This window comes from Pygoscelis adeliae, unplaced genomic scaffold, assembly GCF_000699105.1.
Source record: "Pygoscelis adeliae isolate BGI_AS28 unplaced genomic scaffold, ASM69910v1 Scaffold148, whole genome shotgun sequence".
In the NCBI taxonomy this organism is placed as follows: domain Eukaryota; kingdom Metazoa; phylum Chordata; class Aves; order Sphenisciformes; family Spheniscidae; genus Pygoscelis; species Pygoscelis adeliae.
This window is the reverse complement of record NW_008825258.1, coordinates 1,443,809-1,464,769: the sequence shown is the minus strand read 5'-3', so window position 1 is coordinate 1,464,769 and position 20,961 is coordinate 1,443,809. Positions and strand designations below refer to the sequence as shown.

The 20,961-nt window shown below is 44.3% G+C and overlaps 1 protein-coding gene across 1 annotated transcript in view; it reads left to right on the top strand.

Moving 5' to 3' along the window:
- CADPS (Ca++-dependent secretion activator) overlaps nucleotides 1-20,961 on the top strand; it is a 193,446-nt gene that overhangs the window by 84,417 nt on the left and 88,068 nt on the right. Inside the window, exons 10-12 of the mRNA XM_009329499.1 lie at nucleotides 8,044-8,152; nucleotides 9,280-9,492; nucleotides 20,535-20,671. Of these exons, the coding sequence (XP_009327774.1) occupies nucleotides 8,044-8,152; nucleotides 9,280-9,492; nucleotides 20,535-20,671 (459 nt within the window). The remainder of the gene's footprint in view (nucleotides 1-8,043; nucleotides 8,153-9,279; nucleotides 9,493-20,534; nucleotides 20,672-20,961) is intronic.

Genomic DNA, 20,961 nt, shown 5'->3' with positions numbered 1-20,961 from the left:
CATGTTTTCTCATGTTACTAGGTCTGTATTCGTCAGTTGGCATATAAGAGCAGAATTTGGCCAGAAAAGCGATTCATTTGAATAAGATGAGCAGACTTTTGCCCCCAGAGAGTCTCTGTAGCCCACCTCAGAAATTCCAGCTGCCACTGCAGCTTCTCTGTTATGTTACCGTTTGCTCAACATTTGGTGCAATGTAAAGTGTTCTGCCGTACATCAAATATAAACAAGAAACACTCTCTATCCAGTCCCTCAGATGTAGTTTGAGCATATTGAACATGTCAGCAGGCAATAAAGATGGAATAAAAATACTTTGCTGTCCGTATGTTTGTCATTTGCTTTTCATGCAATGCAAAGGATGGGTGGTGATACGAACGGGGATTGGCGGCAAAGGTGTTGATGTCCAGGATGCTCTGAACTCTGCTAAACCGCAGACAGAGAATAACCCTGGCAGGAAGGTGAGCTGGCTCCATTACGTAAAGAACGGACAAGGAGCAGCCCCTGTTTCAGGAGCTTGTTTGTCCGCACCAGGCTCCTGCTTGCACCCGAGCCGGGTGCACCAGGCTCCGCATTTGGGATGGAGCATGCTCGTGTGCTGGCTTTCTTGTGCTGGTAAGGGGAGGATTCCACGCAGTCCATCTTCCACCTTACACAGCTGGCTTCTCTGGTCCTAAATCACCGGATGTTAACTGGTTAGTTTGTTTTGAGTTAATTATTACTCAAAGTTCAACTGTCTCGGTAGGAAGCTTAATTGCATTCCCTGTTTGTCCATCACTGCCGGCCTCCATAGCGCCAAACTATGTGACAGATAAGAAAATCCATCCTGGGGAGGTAAAAGGGATTTATGATGTACGTGACCCATGTAAGTAGGAGCCTATTTGGAGAGACCAGTTGAGTAACCAATATAAGTCCAATAACCAAGTATGATCAGCAGTGACAGTTTAAGTGCTTGTTTTGTTACTCCAAATGGGGTCAAAATGGCCACAGAAGTGGGGGAGTTAGTGTAGAGCAGCCACAGGAGATGCTTCTATCTGCCCAAGCAGTATGTTTAGATTTAGGTAAGTGATGGGTTTAGGATCTGTGAAGTCCAATAACCAAGTATGATCAGCAGTGACAGTTTAAGTGCTTGTTTTGTTACTCCAAATGGGGTCAAAATGGCCACAGAAGTGGGGGAGTTAGTGTAGAGCAGCCACAGGAGATGCTTCTATCTGCCCAAGCAGTATGTTTAGATTTAGGTAAGTGATGGGTTTAGGATCTGTGTAATCCATTCCTAGAGGCATCTGGTTTGCAAATGCACCCTCCGTGCAGGGACTGGCCAGGTCCCTGGTGAGGTAGGGTGCTTGGCAGCTCGCAGGGGAACCCAGCGTCTTGCAGATCTAGACCACTGGAGGTAAATCCCAAACTATCTCCTGGGTAAGAAGCGGCAGAGGCCATAATGAAGGAAAGGCCTCTTGGGAACATTATGCAGTGGCCCTGTTCTTGGGCAGGGATTGAGGGATTGCTTTTCTCTGTATGTTTCCTTTATTATGTTCTGAAATGAAGTTAAAAGTGCTGTGGCAGTCTGCGATCACCTGTAGAGCAACTAGTATTGCTTTTCCCTGGGAGATGATTATTCCTATTAGACCAAGTTCTCAGTCCCTTTTTCCCTGTGAACAGGGATTCTCCAAAGCAGAGAATCCTCTTTCCTAACATAGCTTCTCCCATAAATAAATCTATTGATACTCTTCTGTGCAAGGGTTTGCAGGTTTGGACATGGATTCCCATGTCTCTCTCAAGGAGCCTTTCTTCTGGCCATTCTATATGGTTGCAATCACTTCTCTAGTTTTCAGTTGCTATATATTCTTCAGCTTGCTGTGGAATTGAAGCTCTCAGAGTTATTCCATGTTTTCTCATGTTACTAGGTCTGTATTCGTCAGTTGGCATATAAGAGCAGAATTTGGCCAGAAAAGCGATTCATTTGAATAAGATGAGCAGACTTTTGCCCCCAGAGAGTCTCTGTAGCCCACCTCAGAAATTCCAGCTGCCACTGCAGCTTCTCTGTTATGTTACCGTTTGCTCAACATTTGGTGCAATGTAAAGTGTTCTGCCGTACATCAAATATAAACAAGAAACACTCTCTATCCAGTCCCTCAGATGTAGTTTGAGCATATTGAACATGTCAGCAGGCAATAAAGATGGAATAAAAATACTTTGCTGTCCGTATGTTTGTCATTTGCTTTTCATGCAATGCAAAGGATGGGTGGTGATACGAACGGGGATTGGCGGCAAAGGTGTTGATGTCCAGGATGCTCTGAACTCTGCTAAACCGCAGACAGAGAATAACCCTGGCAGGAAGGTGAGCTGGCTCCATTACGTAAAGAACGGACAAGGAGCAGCCCCTGTTTCAGGAGCTTGTTTGTCCGCACCAGGCTCCTGCTTGCACCCGAGCCGAGAGATGGAGCCCAAAGCATAAAGTCCGTTTGGGATGTAGTGATCTGGTCAGTCCGTGACACTGCCAAGAGGGCAAGGCTGTAAATTCAGATCAATAACTAAACGTTTCCTTTCTGATCCCTTGTCTCTGTCCCTTACCTGCAGCATCTTCTATTGCAGCTCTGTCTCCTCTTCCGTCCCTTGCAGAGTAACCTCGTCCTCCTGGTCCTGTGCCCTCTCCTGCCCCTCTTTCCCCATTTCAGATGGACACAGGCTCAGTTCCTTCAGTGCTATTGGGTGGTACCGCTCTGCCTTCTGGTACCAGCGGTTAAGAAATTCAATGTAATAAATACTCAAACTCTTCATAACCATCTAAACGAGGCACAAAGGTGCCAAACTGCATGGGCGGCACCAAGGAGGAAGGTGTTGATGGCAGTTTGTCTCTTTTGTGTTAGTGATGCCTCGCCGGTATGAACGGAGGCTTTGCATGCGTATGTAGAAAAAGGAGCTCTGCAGGGAGCATTTCCAGTGCTAGTTGGCTTCTGTAAGCCCTGGAGAGAAGGGGAAAGGAGCAATAACTGCCTTGTAATTTGGGTGGAATAATCCCTCGCACCTTCTGTGTCTGTGTAGCTGCGAGGGTTGTACAGGAGAGGAGATGATTTATTTGGGTGTAGTGGGTGAGAGCAGTTCCTTTGTGCCATTTCTAGAACTGGGCCTCACCTCTCCAGCACAGGCATTGCTGGGTGGACTTGGTTCAACCCCTCGGGGAAGGTTTACAGCATGGCGCGGCTGGCAGAGCTGGTGCATATGCTCCTCCAGCATGCATCCATGCGTTAAGAGGGGATAGTTTTCTCTTTCGAATGAATCGCAGTCCTCTCTGCACGCTGCCCACCCTTGTCGTAGACACCCTTTGAGATGAGCAGCAGAAGAGCAGAATACTGATTAGATGTAAATTACATGGCAGAGACTCGTTACTTGCCTAATTTTAAATCCTGAGATATGCAGCGTGAAAGTGATGGCAGAATATGGCCCTGAGCTTGGATGGAAATGGTCCACAGCATCACAAGTGAGGAAAATGCTTCGTAAAGGCAGCAGTAATGCCAGTGGCAGCGGTAAGCGAAAGCAATGGAGCAATTTAGGGCAAAGTTCTCCGTGACTGGTTAGGAAAGAAAATGTACATCCATCGCAGATGTTATAAGTGTTTCCTAAGTTGCCATATCAGCTGCCTGAGCACAGCATACAAATTTCAGCCAGTTTGCCAATTAGACCCTCGATCGTGCAAAAGCTGGGATTTTTGATAGCTGACGGAGCTTCTATTAATTCTTTGCAAGGTCTAATGTGCTGTACTGGCAACAACACTATTGTTGGTTCTGGTGGGTTTGCTGGCTTTGCAGTAGAAAATTTCTTATAATGATTCTTAAGGGCAAGTGAATTAATTACATTGAGATTTCAGACTGAATCTGTTCTTCTCTTGTCATAACCCCATTTCTGTGCTCTGGCAGCATATGGGAAGTAACACTCCATGGTACCTGGATGACATGTCTGCTGAGTAGCTTGAAGCAGTTTTCGGCTGATTGTGTCTGATGGTGTTTGCAGAATGTTGTTGGAACCAGATCAACTCTCTGCAGATTAAAACCAGTTGCAGTGTCTACGCCTGGATCTATTGTTCAAGTGACAGACTCCCTGAACTCATTATAATTTAGACTAACAGTGACAGTTCCTGCTTTTAGCAAAACTCAGCTGACTCGGGATAAAATGAAATTAAGTAAGTGTTCAGTAACTCCGAATAACCAACAGAATTTGAAAATAATTCAGCAGAATTGCAGTGTACTACACCAGTGGTCCTAGACTGTGGTCCTCAAGTCAAGGTAAATGACCCGTAGCTGGTCCCCATAATCATATTAAATCATGTTTTCCGTTAGACCCTCGCTGAGAACTGGACATAGGTGGTGATTCTTGAGAAACCTTGAGTGTTGATGAGAAATACAAGATGTTTGGGAAATACTGGTTAAGTAGATGCCACAGCTTGTTACACCTGGCTGTGGTAGGTCCTGCATGTCCTGTCTGCACTCACGTGGGATGGCTTCCCATCATGCAGCCCTGCCCAAAGAGAGCACACGCACACCTCCTGCTTGAAGGAAGAAGTTAGGACAACTGCTATGTGCAATTGTTTAGGGCTGAATGGATGTGCTGAGATGTGAAAACTGTTGTTTTTCACATTAGTTTCTTTAAGCTAGATCATTTCCTCTGCTCATTTGTGTCAGGAAAGGGCTTCAGAGGCAACGTACAGCTGCAACCAGAGGACAAGAGTCTCCCATCAAAGTGGAAAGCTGTATTACAGCTGGCAGTATCTTAGCACGGTTTCTCTCCCTTGGGACAAAATGCATGCTGTTAATCTAGGAAAGGTCCATTTAAGAATTTAACCCAAGTGGGGCGGTGTTATGTCAACAGTGAGAAAGGGGGAGGCAGATGACTGAGCTCGGACTGTGAGGGACGACAATTAACAGGTTTGAACAGGATCCTGGGGAAAGCGGTGCTCGCTAGAGCAGGAGTCTCTGGTGGAAAAACAAGGACGAAGTCAGGACTGGTTAATACATATCTACTGTATTTATTAATCAGTCAGATTATATAGCTGGTGACAGAATATGGTCAAGTGCCAAGAAAGTCACATCTAATTTAGCAGCCTGGGAATAGTGAACTTTGGCATTTGTCTCCTGCTGTCTGCTTCCCCTTTCCTGAATTTCTTTGTCTTTTTCTCTTTTTTCCCCACTTTCTTTTCCTTCTGTTCTTTTGTCTCAAATTATTTCTCAAAGCTTTTTCCCTTTTTTGTAATGAACCAGCCAGGGCAGCCTTGGATTATTCCCCTTTTTTTAGTTTTGCTCAGTTCAGCTTCCTTAGATGCTCCTTTCCTGGCCCTCATCGAGTCCCTGGATGAAATCCCAGCTGCTTTGAGAGTTTGCCCCTCACTGGGCAGAGATTTCTCCTCTGTCTTCCGTCAGTTTCCTCTCTGTATCTGTGTTTTTTCCAATTACTCAAACCATTCATCTTGCCCATCCCATCTGCTCGCTTGCTCTCATACTCAGCTATGGTTCGGCGTGAACTCAGCAGGCTGTATGATTAATTTCTGCTATTAACTGTTTCACTTGTCTGGCCACTTCTAAGCTTCTACAGAAAGCAGGCTCTGTAAAGCACAATATTTTAGAGGACTGGTGAAAGGCAAGCTGCAATCTCCACTTGACCCTATAGCGTTGTTCAGCAGCGAAGCACAACCGTGACATACCGAGCTTTCTGGAATCTCATTTTGTTGGATTTTACTTTACCACCGCTCGTAAATGGAAGGAGCCACATTGCACTGGTAGCCCGGGCATCAGCTTCTTTCTGACCTCAAGCAGTAAATGCTTTAGGCAGCAGGGTAAGGCAGACAGGCTGGTATGCCAGCTCTTGAAGTTAGTAGCTTGAGTTGTTTACATGCAGGGACTCTGCGTGGCACAGTTGACACCTTTTCCACAGGCCATCGATAGCTGTTTCTTCCCTCCAGCCTGATCTTGAGCTTGAGCTTCGCACTTGAGCTGAGTAGAGAAGAAGTAGGATGTGAACCCACATGAGCCCTGGCTCATCGCACATTGTAGACCCACCCGTAGGTTTCTCTTAGAGGTCTCTTCTAATAATGTTGTAGGGCAGCTTCTTCCAAGGAAATCACGTGAACGCTAACAGGAGAGACCAGTTGGCTTTGCGTCTGTCCCAGGATGGCTCCACCAGAGCCTACTGCCTACATCTGTCTTTTATAACTTTTAACATAAGAAGTACAAGCTCTGAAATGCCTGTGTGTGTTTCCATACATTACTGTTGTGTTGGTACAGTTGGCTTATTGATAGGGATGAAGAATATTTTCTGGGTCCAAAGATGAGAGGAATTATTTATACATGAAGAAGAGCCTGAAATTCAGACCTCATGTTCAGGGTCAGAGAAGAAGAAACTGAAATACTGAATGTATTTTACCTGTTGCTACAGAGCATACAGGAGAAGAAAAAAACATTAGTTGTATTAATGTTTTCAATCAATGTCAGCATAGGTTAGCACTGACTCATTTCAGGAATTAAATTTATCATGCAATCCCTGAAGTTCAGGCTGTCTAACACAGAGAAATCAAATCCTCACTGCTCAGATGAAATCTCCAGGGTCTTACCATAAATAAAGCACATTCAAGAGTTTCTCCAGGAGATGGCAGCAATATACTGCAAGTATAACTGAATGAACACTGCAGGAGTCGTCTGAATATTGTGCGGTGGGGCACTAGGTTATTTTTAGATTTCTTCGTGTTAATCTTTTAATTTTTGTGTTGCCGGTACGATGGTATGCATTCAAAGTTCATAGCATAGAATATGCACTGGTGTGCTCCTGCTATTGGTCTGTTACTTGTCAATCTTTCGTCAGTGCTGGTAGTTTTAAGGAGGATGCAAGATGCTTAAAGCATCACTTTTAGTCTTACTCCCACAAATGTGTTAATGATAGGGTTTATTCTTAGGTGGCTTTTGGAGCTGTTCCTGGAGGAAGGCACCGTGCAGGCAGGGCTGCTGAGAGCAGGCTGGCAGCTAGCAGAAGCCCATAGAGGGCAGCAATATACTGAGCGCTGGCTGGGAGACGCTATGCCAATAGACGGGTCCCCTGACTTAAATAAATGACATTTTATTAGCTATAGATGCCACCAAAATAGGTGCTGCATGTGTATTTGCAGCCGAGCGATTTGTCTGGAGTTTGGAGGCAAAATGCCCCAGCCCAACCGCTCGCCCACCATTCGGGATCTCTCCCGACTTCCAAAAAATGACGAGCACGATCCATTGCCACCCACCAGAGTTTCAAAGTTTCCTCCGGAGGTCAACAAAATGTCCAGACTAATAAAATTACGTAAGGCGTCCAGGATGTGACACAACCTTAACAAAGTCATTTGAAATCATTTGACAGTAAATTTCCCCGTGAGTTCCTAGCCTGGGGCACGGAGAATCCTCTCCTCTCCTCTCTTCTCCTCCCTGGACGAGCTTCTCGCCGACCATCCAGATTGCAGCACGCCGAGTACGCGCGGGGTCTTGATGCGGCCTGATGGCCTCCTAAAGGCGATTCAGGAGCCTGGCAGAGCCCCTGCAGCTGAGTCGGCTTCCGTCAAGAGCTTGACATTGAATGTATCGTGTCATGCAGATGGTACCTCAGAGGAGTGAGAGCTGCCATTTACAGCACTGATGACAACAACTGCCGAGATCAGTGGGATCTTAAGATTGCTTTAATATGACTGGCACCTAGCAATTTAGCTCACATTGTTTGTGACAGGGTGTCACTCTTGCACTTGTCTGGAGATGAATGATAGAGGGTTTTAAAGCGTGGAGCTTCCTCTTTTGGAGGAAATTAAACCGCTGTATGTACTGATGCGGAGAATTAGATGCCTGCCGCAGCAGGGTGTGTTAAAGAGAGCTTTGCAAAACCATGGTAAAAAGTTTAGTTTGTCTCGTATGGGCAATGACTGTCAAAATTACCCCACCACCCCCAGTCCCTGTAAACACACCATCAGCGTACGGCATTTGTAAGCGCTTTGGATTGCCTTGTCGTGATCACCCGGTGCCATCTTAGCTTTGTGATTTTCTTCAGGTTAGTCAATATACATTTGCTATGTGCAGCTACCGGGAGAAAAAAGCTGAACCTCAAGAGCTGCTGCAGCTCGACGGATACACTGTGGACTACACCGACCCGCAGCCAGGTACGGGGGCCGACAGCTTGCTGCTGCGCCCGCAGGTGCTCGTGCTCGCCACGCTGCGTACGGCTCCCAAACGGGAGTCCTCTCTCTCTCCCTGCTTGCAGCTGAACTGTGATCAGCATTATTATAAATATGTTTGTGTTTATACTGATCATTAGCTATGCATGACTTTACTATAAATAGATCTAAGGAATTGAGCTAGGAGTTGCACCAGAGGAGGGAAAGACTCATCTTCTCTGGGGAGCCTAAGTGAATTAGACGCTTAAATCCCAGTGAAATTTGATTGTGAACTGAATGCTCAAATCAAGTGATGATCCTAACCTGTGCCTTCAGATTATAGTCCCTAAATAAAAGGTTAGCAGCTATGCCTGTCTTTATTGTAGAAAATATTTATGGGACCAACCCAGCATTTTTGCCTGCCCCATTTTCTCTCTGATAGATGTAAGTGAGTGGAAGGGGCAGAATTAGAAGGCCCCTTGGTACCTGGAGGTACCTGTTGTGTACATGGTGCTGAGACTCCTCTTCAAGTGGAGGAGCACCACATTTCTTTTATTTCGGTGGGGCGACACATTGCACATGGTGATCCTCACCATGCCCTGGATAATGGTATCCCCAGAGGAGGTGAAGAAAGACACAGTAGGTTGGTTGTCAAGACCTTGATTCCAGCTTAATTCCGATGTTAGGGAGATGGGAAGATGGGTCCCGAATCAGGGCAAAGACAGAAATAAGCACATCACCCAAGCACCTTTTGTGCAGTGTGAGCACTGGTGCACTCGCTTTAATGGGAAACCTCCCACCACGTCCCCTGAAAACTCATTTTTAATGGGGCTGCAGCGGTGCAACCTGCACGGGACGTGCACAGACGGGGCTGCAGGTGAGAGAAGCAATTAATCCGAGTGTGTTGGGGTATGTTTTAGTAATCACGGTGCAGGGTGCTACCTGGGGACCTGGCAGGCTCTCTCGCAGGTGAGTTTGGTGCAGAGGAGGGGACTGAGCTCAGCCAGGAGCCGGGGGCAGTGTGAGGCTGGCTGGGGGGACATGTGGGGCGATGGTGGGATGGGAAGCCGGGGGACGTCCCCTGGCTGGCCTCAAAGTCTGCAAAACCCCGTTGTCACTTCCTCTCCTGCCAGGTTTGGAGGGCGGCAGAGCATTCTTCAACGCTGTGAAGGAAGGAGACACGGTGATTTTTGCAAGTGACGATGAGCAGGACCGTATCCTGTGGGTCCAAGCCATGTACCGAGCCACCGGCCAATCTCACAAACCTGTGCCGCCTACCCAAGTGCAAAAGCTAAATGCTAAAGGAGGAAATGTACCCCAGCTAGATGCCCCAATCTCTCAATTTTGTAAGTAAATAAGTTCTCCTAGAGAGCAGAAGTCTTTGGTGGAAAGATTTTCTGCACTGATGTAAATCAATATTCGTACATGTTTCTGACTCCAAAATGAAATTTTTTTCATTGTCATTAAGCTGCTTTTTACAACAGTGGATCCAGACCCAGTTAACCTGTGTTTAACACAACCAAACCCGAGAAACAAAATTCCTTGGGGAACTTGTCAATGAGTATTTTAAAGTGCAATACTTGATGGAGGAGAGACTGCGATCTCAGAGCCTGAGACCCAGCTTGCTTTCTGCAGACGTGCATTTTACCCCCACACAATAAACTGCACACCCAGATCAGAGCGATTCATTAGCGCCATTAGCTGTCTATCAAATGCATCACGTGCTCAGAACTACAGGTGCAAATCTTGCAAGTATGAAATGCACACACAAAAAGAGGTCTCCTGTTGAATATTCAACTGTAGGAAAACATATGGTATTTTTAACAGGTTGCTTTGCAGGCCAGTTAGATGTGAATTTAAAGCAATCATCTTTTAAGTCGTAGCTATGCTGCATGTCCTGTGCAGTTATACCCAGTTTGCTTAATTTGAAATTCAGAGCAATTTCTTTTGTCTTGCAAATATAATTTGATTATAAACCAGACAAATGCCTCCTCACTCATTTTTCTTGAAAGTGTCGATCGCACGTCTGGAGCCTCTTTGTTATGTAACATACAGCAGTTCTTGCTAGTTTCAGCAAAATTTAAGAATTAGTATCATAAGGAAAATAAGGAAAAGTGGTTCAATATTAGCAAATTCTCCTAATTAAATCAGATTTCAACATTTAAAATAGTCCCTGTAAAGCTGTTATAGAGTATTTTGTTGTAAGGAACTCAGAAAATCTGCCCCTTGCTTATCAATATAATTTGATCACCTTTTATATTGGTTTAACTTCTTCATTTCAGTATTTATAGAAAGTAACAATGCAAGACATACATCTGTACTATCAGTGTTACAGCGGAAAACCTCTGCTTGCTGCTTTTTTCTTTTTTTTTTTTAATCCTCCATATGCCTGCATATTTTGGACTCCCTTCTGCCTTGCATTGCTGCTGCTGTCAGTGGGGACGTAGCGTGATGCAGTGTGGTAAACCCATAGTCAGTATTTTCATTTCAGTGACCCTCATGCTCTTCATCCCAGTCAGGTCACTGGCTTTGGGGGTGCAAGGTGTGAAGGATTGGGGTCGGGAAAGAAGGACGCCTCTCAGAAAGCCAAAATGGAAGGTGGGAATTGGGCTCTTGCAAGAGGGCAGTATACCGGCCGTGGTTAGCCTCTAGACCTGGCTGAGCTGTGCTGACCTGAGAGCATTCCCAGGGATTGTATGTCCCTCTGCCCAGGTTCTTGGACGTAGCAGGCACAGGTCCTTCTATGGCTGCTTTTTTACGTGCTAAAAGCCTTCAAAGTGTAGCAAGGGAGAACAGCAGAGGGATCTGCTCGTGGCTCCCTCTCCTAACAAGTGATGCTCAAGGATGCTCTTAGCTGTGTGGTTGGTGCAAAGAGGACGCACTCCTGTTTGTCCCAGCATGATCCCTGCGGATTAGGGTGAGGGCAGCGAGAGAATATCAAACTGGGGAATCAACTTTCCCTCCAGGCTTCTCCCATCCCTGCAGACATCAGGCCTGGAAAATTTTTCTGCTGGGTAAATTCCTGATGTTCATGGAGTTTTCACTTTGCCAGACCAATATGTGGGGTCAGGTGAAGGGTCCCGTTCCCAGACACATCGTAATTGCCTGGCAGCAGCTGAGGCAAAGTCTGCCAGGAATTTGGGAAGGGAAAGGGGATGCCTGGGGCCGTGGACCTTCAGGTATGTTGTCCCCATGCACAGCCTAGCACTGTGTGCGTGGAGAGAGCTGAACCCCCCTGCTTAGGTTACTGGGATGGAGAAGGGGCAGCTGGTTTGTCCTAGTCCTTGCCAGGGAGCAGTGAAGCCGGTGACTGAGCCCAGGAGTACTCTCTGCATCTAACCACAGCCCAGCACGTCCACCAGAGACTTGTGCTGCTCGTGGTCCTGCAGACCTGTATCAGCCTGCCTGTGCTCAAAGCTATAGAAATGCCACAGGTTTGACCTTGCTTTTTCCATCTCACTTGCCTGCCAGGAGGCAGGGATCCCTCATCCTCGCTTCTGGTGAAAACAGCTGAGATTTCACCCCCTGGTCCCTCCAGGGCATCTGAGGGGGTCAGGATCTGACCTCAGTTTCTCTCACTTGTTCTCATGCCGATACCAACTCCAAATCCAGATCATTCAGCTTTTTTTATGCCACCACTCTCTTTCCATCCACAAGGTGTTTTCCCCATAAGCTGGGAGGCTTCAGGCTCCCCTTTTTGCTGCAGGCACTGGGAAACCCTTTTGGTTGTGTTGTGCCAAAGCATGGAAGTGGGAAACCAGTCAGCTCCTCAGTCTGATGATGACTTGCTACTTCAGCATCCTCTGGGCTAGTGCGTTTTGTCCTCGGTCTTCCTTCCTCCTCCTCCCTTGGATCTAGATCCCTCTGAAAGCTTTTTGTGCACAGGACCTTAATCCGACAGGAGGAGGAGGGCAGCACGCCATAGTACACCTTCATCTCAACAGCAAGGCCTGCTCATTTCATATTTCAACATTTGTACATGGCAATGCTCATGGAAAAGTCATTGGGCGCAGCAGTTAAATGATCAGAAGCGGAAGTGAGTCATGCATGCCACACATGATGGCTTATCAGGAGTCTTAAATGCACAAATATGTATCTCAGCTCCTTCAGTCTTGAAATTCAAACATATCAAGTATTGCATTTTGAAAAGGGTCTTGGTTTGTTATTGGGTTTTTTTGGCTTGGGTTTTTTGGTTTGTTTGGGGTTTTTTTGCCTGCAGAAAGGTAAGGACTTTTGCGAGACATTTTATTCTTGTGCATTTATCTTTATACCTGTCATATTTTTTGTGCTTATTAGAGTCTATGGTGAATGAGGATGTGCAAAGAAGTAAATGTTAAGCCATTTGACAAGTAACTGTTGTTATAGCTTTCATGTTGTAGCAGTCCGAGATGGCACATGCGCATGCATGCACATGCAGAGAAAATCCGGCCCTCCGCTCCTGTGATGGAGCTGTCTGTTAAACAGAAACTTGACAAGAACATATTTTGCTGTTGGGGAAACTTTGGAGAAATAGTGAATTCATTTGGTTCCCACCTCTTTTGACTTAGTAAACACAAACTTCAGCAGCACTCAAATTCTCATCCGCACTTCGATAAGCAGCGCTTGACTTGGAAGTAAGCAGACAGCTCCGAACCAGGGTGGAGTTTATTTTATTTGCAATTTAAGTACTGAAAAAAAAATAGATCCTGCTATTCATTAATTTTTGTATGACTCTACAATTCCTTTTATGTGGGTGAACAATACCTGTTAGAGTGAAAAGTTTTGCTTTTTTTGTTTTGCTACAATTTAAAAGAAAAACTCCATTCACGCAAAGCTGTGCTTTTCTCCAGTGTTCGCGTTATGAAAGAAAAAACCCCAAACTGTTCTTGTTTACTGTTGAAATCATGCACAGTATTGTAGTCAATAATGCTGCCAATACATATTACACCTTTTGGCAATATTTAAGCTTCATAAAAGTGGTCACTTGTCTGAAAGCACCGATCTTTGTTCGTTCTGTGTTAGTGATGCATCAAACAAAATTCCCAAACATGCTCAACGTTCTTTTTTTTCTGAAACCCTTTTCTTTTTAACATGAAAGATTGGTCCGTACTTGTTTTACGTATCACTTGTGGTTATATTTCGTTTTTTAATGTCTGTTTATATTTAATGACTGTTAATCACACCATATACAAAGAGTTGGTTGGTTTGAGAATTTGTAATTATTTGTTCCCCCATAATAAGTAGCAAGGTTTATTGAGCTGCTTAAGAAATTCTCAGCTGTAAGTGGGTTTTTTTTGGTTGGTTTGATTTTCTTTAAGTTTCTTTTTCATTCTTTGCTTGAACCCAAATATTTAGCTGCTAGGTTAGGGCTCCTGTCTGCTTTCCTGAGCCTTGTTGCTAGTCTTTATGTTATTCTGGTTTGTTCCTTCTTACCCTGCTAACTTCTAGCTGGACTCAAGGGTAAGTGCTTCCCTGTAGCTAGCACAGCTCAGATAATCAGACTAGATTATCTGACATATGCAATGTGCTTTTTTTTCTCTTAAATCTTTCTCATGTTTAGATTTTGTAGTACAAACCTTCCATGTTATTTTCCTGAATTGAGGTTTGAAATGTAAGTTTCCATACTGAAATTAGGATGCATGTGATGTTTGCATAATTGCCTTCTCTCCCTGGCTTTCACATTGGCATCAAGTGATCCTTTTAGTAAAGCCAATCATTAACATTTCTATTTTTCATTCCAAGACGTAAATATTAATTAACATCACAATAAAACTGTAAATAATACCTTCTTTTGTTTCATGGAATTTACATCTAGTTGACTGCTTCCTGCCTGAAAACAGATCATTTTGCACTCTGACAATATCCTTTCTCTCCGTGCCGATGATTAGCTTGGTGCAGCGCACCAGTGTGCGGGGCTAACTGTGGACACCTCAAAGCGTAGAAAGGTAGGGCAGGAGACCCCGAGAGACCTAGACAAGGTGCAGGACTCCACAGGAGCCCCCCAAAAACCCCTCTGCACGTGCCTTGTGAAAACAAGCCTGACTCATCGAGGTTTGGTAGTTCCCTCTGCTGTAAACTCAGTAGGGGATGATTTCGGCAGCAAGTGGCAGCTCTCTGGGTCACCCCGGGTTTGGAGATGCTGATCCACTCCGACTTAAGTACATTAGTCACGGAGGGGTGCTGCTGTTCCCCCAAATTATCATAAATTAATGTTTTAGCGTGGGTCTCAATCACCAATCAAAGCAATGCTTGCCAACGAATAAGCCAGGGGAATTATTATTTTACCTTTTCCTACTGGAATACCTACTTTGAAAAAGGTAAAAGCACAAACTTGTTCTGTAAAAGAGCTTCTCCTTAGTCTTTGTTCAGTCTTAAATACACCCGGTACAAATCCTTTACTGGTGTTAAAAGCTGCTTCTGTAATACCTGGTGAGTGCCTGCTTTCCTTAGGAGGGAACAGCTTCAGTGGGTCATGAGAGCTGGCAAATATGTATCCAGAGTACCTGAATGCAATTATGAGAAGGAACAGGCGGTGTCATCCCTCCTGGCCATCAAACAAGACTCCTTTTTTTCTTCTTTCTCCTTTTGTTTCTTTTTTCTTCTTTTTTTTCTGTGTGTGAGTATGTGCGTGTATGTATAAATATACCCCTGAGTAGCAGGCAGAATTCCTTCTCAGCAGACACTTTCTTTTTTCTTTCTTTTTTTTGTTTTCTAAACGTTTGGATTTCCAAAGAGGATTCTTATCAGACTTTACTGCAAAAAAAAGTTTAATTTGATGGAAATACAGATTTTTGCCACTTTGAAAGAAAGAAAGAAAGAGTGAATGAATGAATGAACTTGGGTCTGGCAACATTACATGTATTTGCACTACAATGCATTGCTATCCTATTAGATTATTAGTTTTGTGCTTTAATTGCTTTATTTTTTTTAGATAGTTAGAGATATCATGAGAACGCTGCTGTGTGCAGAATTAAAATGTTAATTCAGTTCTCACATAACTTGCATGAATTTAAAACTAGCCTGTAAATCACTTCTACGTGCTTTAAGAAGCATGGGACTCTAACTTATGAAATACAAATTCACAGGTTTCCGCAGTCATCCAATTCAGAATATTTTTAAATAGTTATAAAAATGCTGTGAAACAATGTTTTATATTATAAATAGCTGTTCTAAAACTGTGTTTTTAACTTGCCACACAAGGAATTATGTAAGTGCATCCTACAAATTCTTATTCATTTAACTACCAAACATTAGGTAACTTAGATTTCAATCCAGTGCCTAGTGTGTCTGGTGATTTACAGGAACATTCATAATCGTTTATTAAAATTGTGACTTGAGCAGAAGAGAATTTGTTTGCAGCAGGGGAAAAGCCATAAAACACAGGAATAAACAGCTGATTAAATTTAAAGCTATTTTCTAGCGTGGAATAATATGAAGAAAAAAAAAGAGCTCTTAGGTATCCAGCTGAGAGGCGAGTTCAGCCCGCTGCAGCGGACGCAGCTCGTAGCGGGGAGGTTTGCAGAGCCCTGGACACACACACACACGCACGTCACTTTTCAGAGGTGGCAATGCTGTAGTGCACGGCGAGGAGGGGACTTGGTAAGTCACCAGCCGGCACTGCCAGCAGCTCGCTCACAATCAACAGCCTGGCATTTTAAGTCCCAGTACGGGGGTTTTTTTCCCCCTCCAGAACACCGGTATTTGCTAGGAAAGCCTCTCACTCCACACGGCCGAACAAAACGAGGTTTCTAGGCGCTTCCCCTGGGTATTTCTTTAACAAGTCGCAGCCCAAGCGTGTCCATTAGCTCCGCTTAAGCGGCGAGAGCAGGAGGGGACCCCGCCGCTCCTCAGAGCACGCGGCCAAGTGTGCGGCAGGTCGCGGTGGGCACGCCGTCGCCCGCCCGCCGCGGTGCATTGCCGGCACGCACCGCGCAGGCTGGAAAACTTCTCCCGTTTTGCCCGGCCAGGCCAGCGAAGAGTTTTCTAGAAATATCTGTAAATGAATAGCTGCCATCAATCATTGTCATTCCTTTATTTCATGTCTCCTGATGAGGTTGACTAGTGTCATTGTTTGTTACTGTCCAAACCACATCTTCATTCTTGTAATGTCAAGCAGATATGACAAGCACACATTTTCCAGATGAGTAAGATACAAAGTCACCTTTTAATTTACAGTTGTTTGGGTTTTTTTGTTTGTTGGTTTTGGTTTTTTTTTTAAATAAGCAAACGTGTTGTAAAATCTACTGGATGTTCAGTTGCCTTTGGTACTAAAACAAAGTCACTCATTAATGAACAGAAATAAATCTGGAGTAAGAAATTCTTACAATAAAATGGCTACCTAAAGCCTTTTATAACAAGAATTCTTTTATGGAGCTTGTCCCCCACTATTAACTTCACTGCTCTCAGAGCAAAATCTGCCAAAATTATTGCTGGAGCAAAAGAAATGCAGAGGGCAGGGAAATACATTTAAAAAAAAAGAATGAGAGATTTGACTGTTTTGTCTCTTTCTTTTTAAGTAACAGTTAGATAAAGAGAAATACAGCCCTCAGAGGACCAAATGGTGGGACGGTCCTTTGGTTTTTATTATTGTTGTTGTTGTTGTTGAAATCTTTGTGTTCCCAACCCTGGCAGATTTTTAAGACTCTGATTTCAAACACTTGTAGGGGGAGTGCGTGTGACAGGGGGCTGGTTAGTGGAGTCAGTGTAAAATGCAAACTGGATAAAAATGAACAGAATAAACCCGGCAGTATTAAAAAAAGACCGTAATGTAGGTGACCAAGTGTAATATAAAAGGCCAGAGTCTGCAGTTTTCCAGAAGAAAGGTTCGTGGAGTCTGTGCTGCCAATTTACCTCCGCTGGCAGCCTCCCTTCCGAGACCACCATCGAACACCTTTCAGCTGCAGTTGTGTGCAGCTTGTCTAAATATGTAAGATAACTTCTGTGGGCCTGCAGCAGCATTTTGGCTGGGGCCCCGAACAAAGAAGCACCAGCGAGCTTGGCACGGCACCTTGGGAAGGGATTGTAAATTACTGGAGCATCATATAACTTTCTTTCTTTAGTTTCTCCTTTCTTTTTAGCTAGAATAACAGAGCAGGGTCAAAAAAGCAACCGTATTTGACTGGAACAATTAATTTAAAGTACTTGCACATTAGTTGTACAGTTTGGGTGTGAAATTAGCCATTCTTATTTTGTACTTTGTTTAAAATCTCATTCAAACTGTACAAGCCATTTTGAAAGAGGATGGATTATATATAAAACTCACTTAATATGCAGATGTTGGCATTATTTTAAATCACACAGATCAGCTGCTGGAGCGGAGGACCAATATATTTAGCTCTATCCTATTCTTTTTGTATTGCCTGGGAAGTTTCATGCTTTTGGTATACTTTGACTCCCAAATTTCATTTTTAAAAGCGAGTCCATTGGAAAACCAAAACGCAAAAATAAATTGCAAGTTGCATGGCATGTTTATTTTCCAACAATTAATTAAGGGAAGGTGAGTTTAGTGTAGGATTGTCCTTTTGAACCTGCTCCTAGTTATTCTTAAGACTTTTAAGCATCTAGCCCAGAGCAGATATTCCATTTAAGAGAAATACATATGTGTATTACCATTGTCCAAAGACATCTCCAGTTCAAACGATGCCAGCTTTATCCCCTGCATGGGTGACGTGCACCCACCCAGCCCCACAGCTCTGCCGATGCAAAATGATGTGATCACGCCAGAACTACGGTGCTGGGCGGCTGCACGGAGAGCTGCGGCTGGTCATCTTCCTTCCCATGGCAGAAAACCACATTTTAAACCACTGACTGAGCAGAAGTCGTGCAGCTCATACTTTTTTGGTCACTCGAGCTCATGCAGTGCCATGTCCGATGGTTGTTGTTCTGAGATGGTGAGATCTGGGACAAATGGGCTTTTGAGCAGGCACCCAACGGGATGCTCAGTAAGGTGTGGCTTCACAGTGATTAATGAAAGTAAAATTGCCCGTGATTATGGACAGTCGTGATGGCCATTTAAGTGCCGTGTCAGTTCTCAGTGCTTGGCAGGGAACTGTCTGTGCCCTTGCCTTGGGCAAGGAGACCTTAAAAAGCCCAGGACGGACCCTCAGCTCCATCGTAACCAGCAGAGCTTTGGCTGGTTCACACCAACCAAAGGTCTGCTCTGTGTCCACCTTGTTCAGAGAACATAAAGTGGGAAAAAGCTTATTAGTTTGGAGTAAAAAAATATTCATTTCAAGCATGCTTTCTAGCACATCTGCTCAAAAAAGTTCACCAGCTAAAGGGCTAGAGGACTCTTCAAATTTCCAGCTGATTTACTCAGCTCTCAGAGCCTCGTTGGCTGAGCAGGAGGATTGACAGTGTATCAGGGCTCCTAATTGAAAAGTAATAAAATCTCTGAGCGAAGCTGGCAAATTAAGGCCTCCAGCCAATTTGTCAGCTTGCAGTCAACTCAGAGGAGCGGGGCAGAGCAGCAAGCCATTAAAAATAGTCCGATAATATCTGTTAAAACATTTTGTGGGCACTAGGGATGGAATCAAAAACAGCGTAGACAAACTCTTTGGGAGTGAACTCAATCAAATTGATCTTGGCCCAGAGGAACAGAGACTATGGGGCAGAAAGCTGTCAAAACAGACAGGAGCCGGCCCGTGCCGTGAGCCCCAGGGCTGGGTGGGATTTGCATCCCACACCCAAGGATGCTGGAGAGGTGCCGTGGAGGTGATGCGCTCGTCGGGGAGGTTGTCCCTGTCCCCCGAGCCAGCCCTCGCGCTGCCACGTTGCTCGGCACCGGCAGTGGCTTCTTCTGTCCCCCGAGGCGGGGGGGAGGCAGCAGGACCCACACACGGAGCGAAACAGGGGAGTAGACCCTCAAAAATTAACCAGCTGTAGGAAAAAAATCAGTGTTTATTCAGCAGGGTTTTAATGAGGAAAATTGCCAGCTACTGCTGAACTAAGTATTGCTAGCACCTAATTGAAATGTTACATGTTTTAATTTGTCTGATTTCTTTCCTGTGGGTGATGTTATTTATATGGTTTGTGTATAGCTAACGACAGACTATACAGAAAATGTAAAGATTGCTTCCAATGATCAGTAATATCTGAGAGCACAGACATGAATGAGGTATTTAGGAAGACATGCCATCCTTCACAGCTTAATATTAAATAGTAAAACATATATAAAGGAACACTACTTCATTATCATTTAAAGCTCCTTTTATTTTTTTTAATTTTTTTTTAATTAAGGATTTTTGTTTCTTCTGGTAAAGAGGGATTTTGTTTTAAAACAAATACAGTTACCATATATTACTACTGCGGAAAACTGCGGGTTTTGTGTCCTTTCAGCCACATTGTTTCAAGGCCACCCAGTTCCCCTAGGAGGCTATAAACAGGAGAAGGATTTAAATCCTATTCTCTTTGTCGAGGATTTGGCAAGAACCCATATAGTAGGAAGCTGAGCACGGACAAAACCGAGTGAAAGGTGTCCTTTAATTCCCCGGACGCTGGTAGAACAAAGCCTGCTCCCAGCAGGGTCCCGGCTGGCCGCACCCAGGCCAGCTTGGTGGCTTCATTTCAACTGCTGAATTCGGTGTATTTTTAGTTAACCATGTTGAGATTAATTAATTAGCCCCTAGGAGTTAGTGCCTGTAAACGTCACCCAAAGCAGAGAAGTGTGAATACGTTGAGGCTGTTAATTCACCCAAAAATGGCAGCTCATAATCCAGGCAGGGGAAATTCAGCCCCTCCGTCGGGATGACTGGCAGCTCTGGTGCACTATGGGGTTACTGCCTCAGTGACAACAAACTACATATCAATTTAACTTCTTAGCGATGCTTAAAAGAGCATCTTTTCATTTCGGTGAGGTAGCATTTAAAGTTGCCATTAGGAAAAGAATTGCCGTGGGGAGACAAACATTGGCATTTGGATAAAGAACAACGTAACTGGTCTGATACCTAGAAAACCTAGTAAATGTAGATAAAAATGCTACAGCTGTAACTTCATTAGAATGGCAGAATCTATTATAATTAACCGCAACTATCTAAATAGGAGCTAATTTACTTATGTGAGCCAAAATTCTGTTAACTCAGTGTATTGTAAGATACAGAGAAAGTTCTTGGGTCTGTGTTCTGGTTTTAAGTACAGAATAAATGCACTATAATGAGCAGTTGACACGATGTTAATCCTAAAATCTTTTGCCTAAATGCAATAAGATAGTCCATAACTGATGCAAGTTGACAATGGGAGGTGAAAAGTGTACTGTATAGCCTGCACAGAGAAAAGTTAATGGCAATGTAGGGAGGAGGAGATACTTAGCTTTCATGCTTCATACTGTATATTTTTTTTCTGTTGTATTTGTCAACTAAAATGTCTTATATCTCTCTAAATGGTGTCTTTCTCTATATGTATAAATGAACAGATGCAGATAGAGCTCAAAAGCATGGCATGGATGAATTTATCTCTTCCAATCCCTGTAACTTTGACCACGCTTCACTCTTTGAGATGGTTCAGCGCCTCACTTTGGACCACAGACTTAATGATTCCTATTCTTGTCTGGCAAGTATATTCTTTGGTCTCTAGTGATATAAACATCAAGCAGCAAAGTCAAAGCTAGTGCGAGTGGGGGCTAATCCCCCTGTTGCTGGAAGATTGACTTCTGTTTACACAGGTTTGAATTTGGCCCAGAGGTATTTTCTTTTGAGAGGCTACCTGCAGTGAACTGACTGTTGTTCTTCTCCAGTTGCACTGTCTTTACCATTTCTGTTTGCAATGCTTAAAATGTTTCTTCCTGCAAAGACAAACGCCAGTGTGGGGATGTGAAGTAGAGAGCAGTGTTTTGCAGCCTC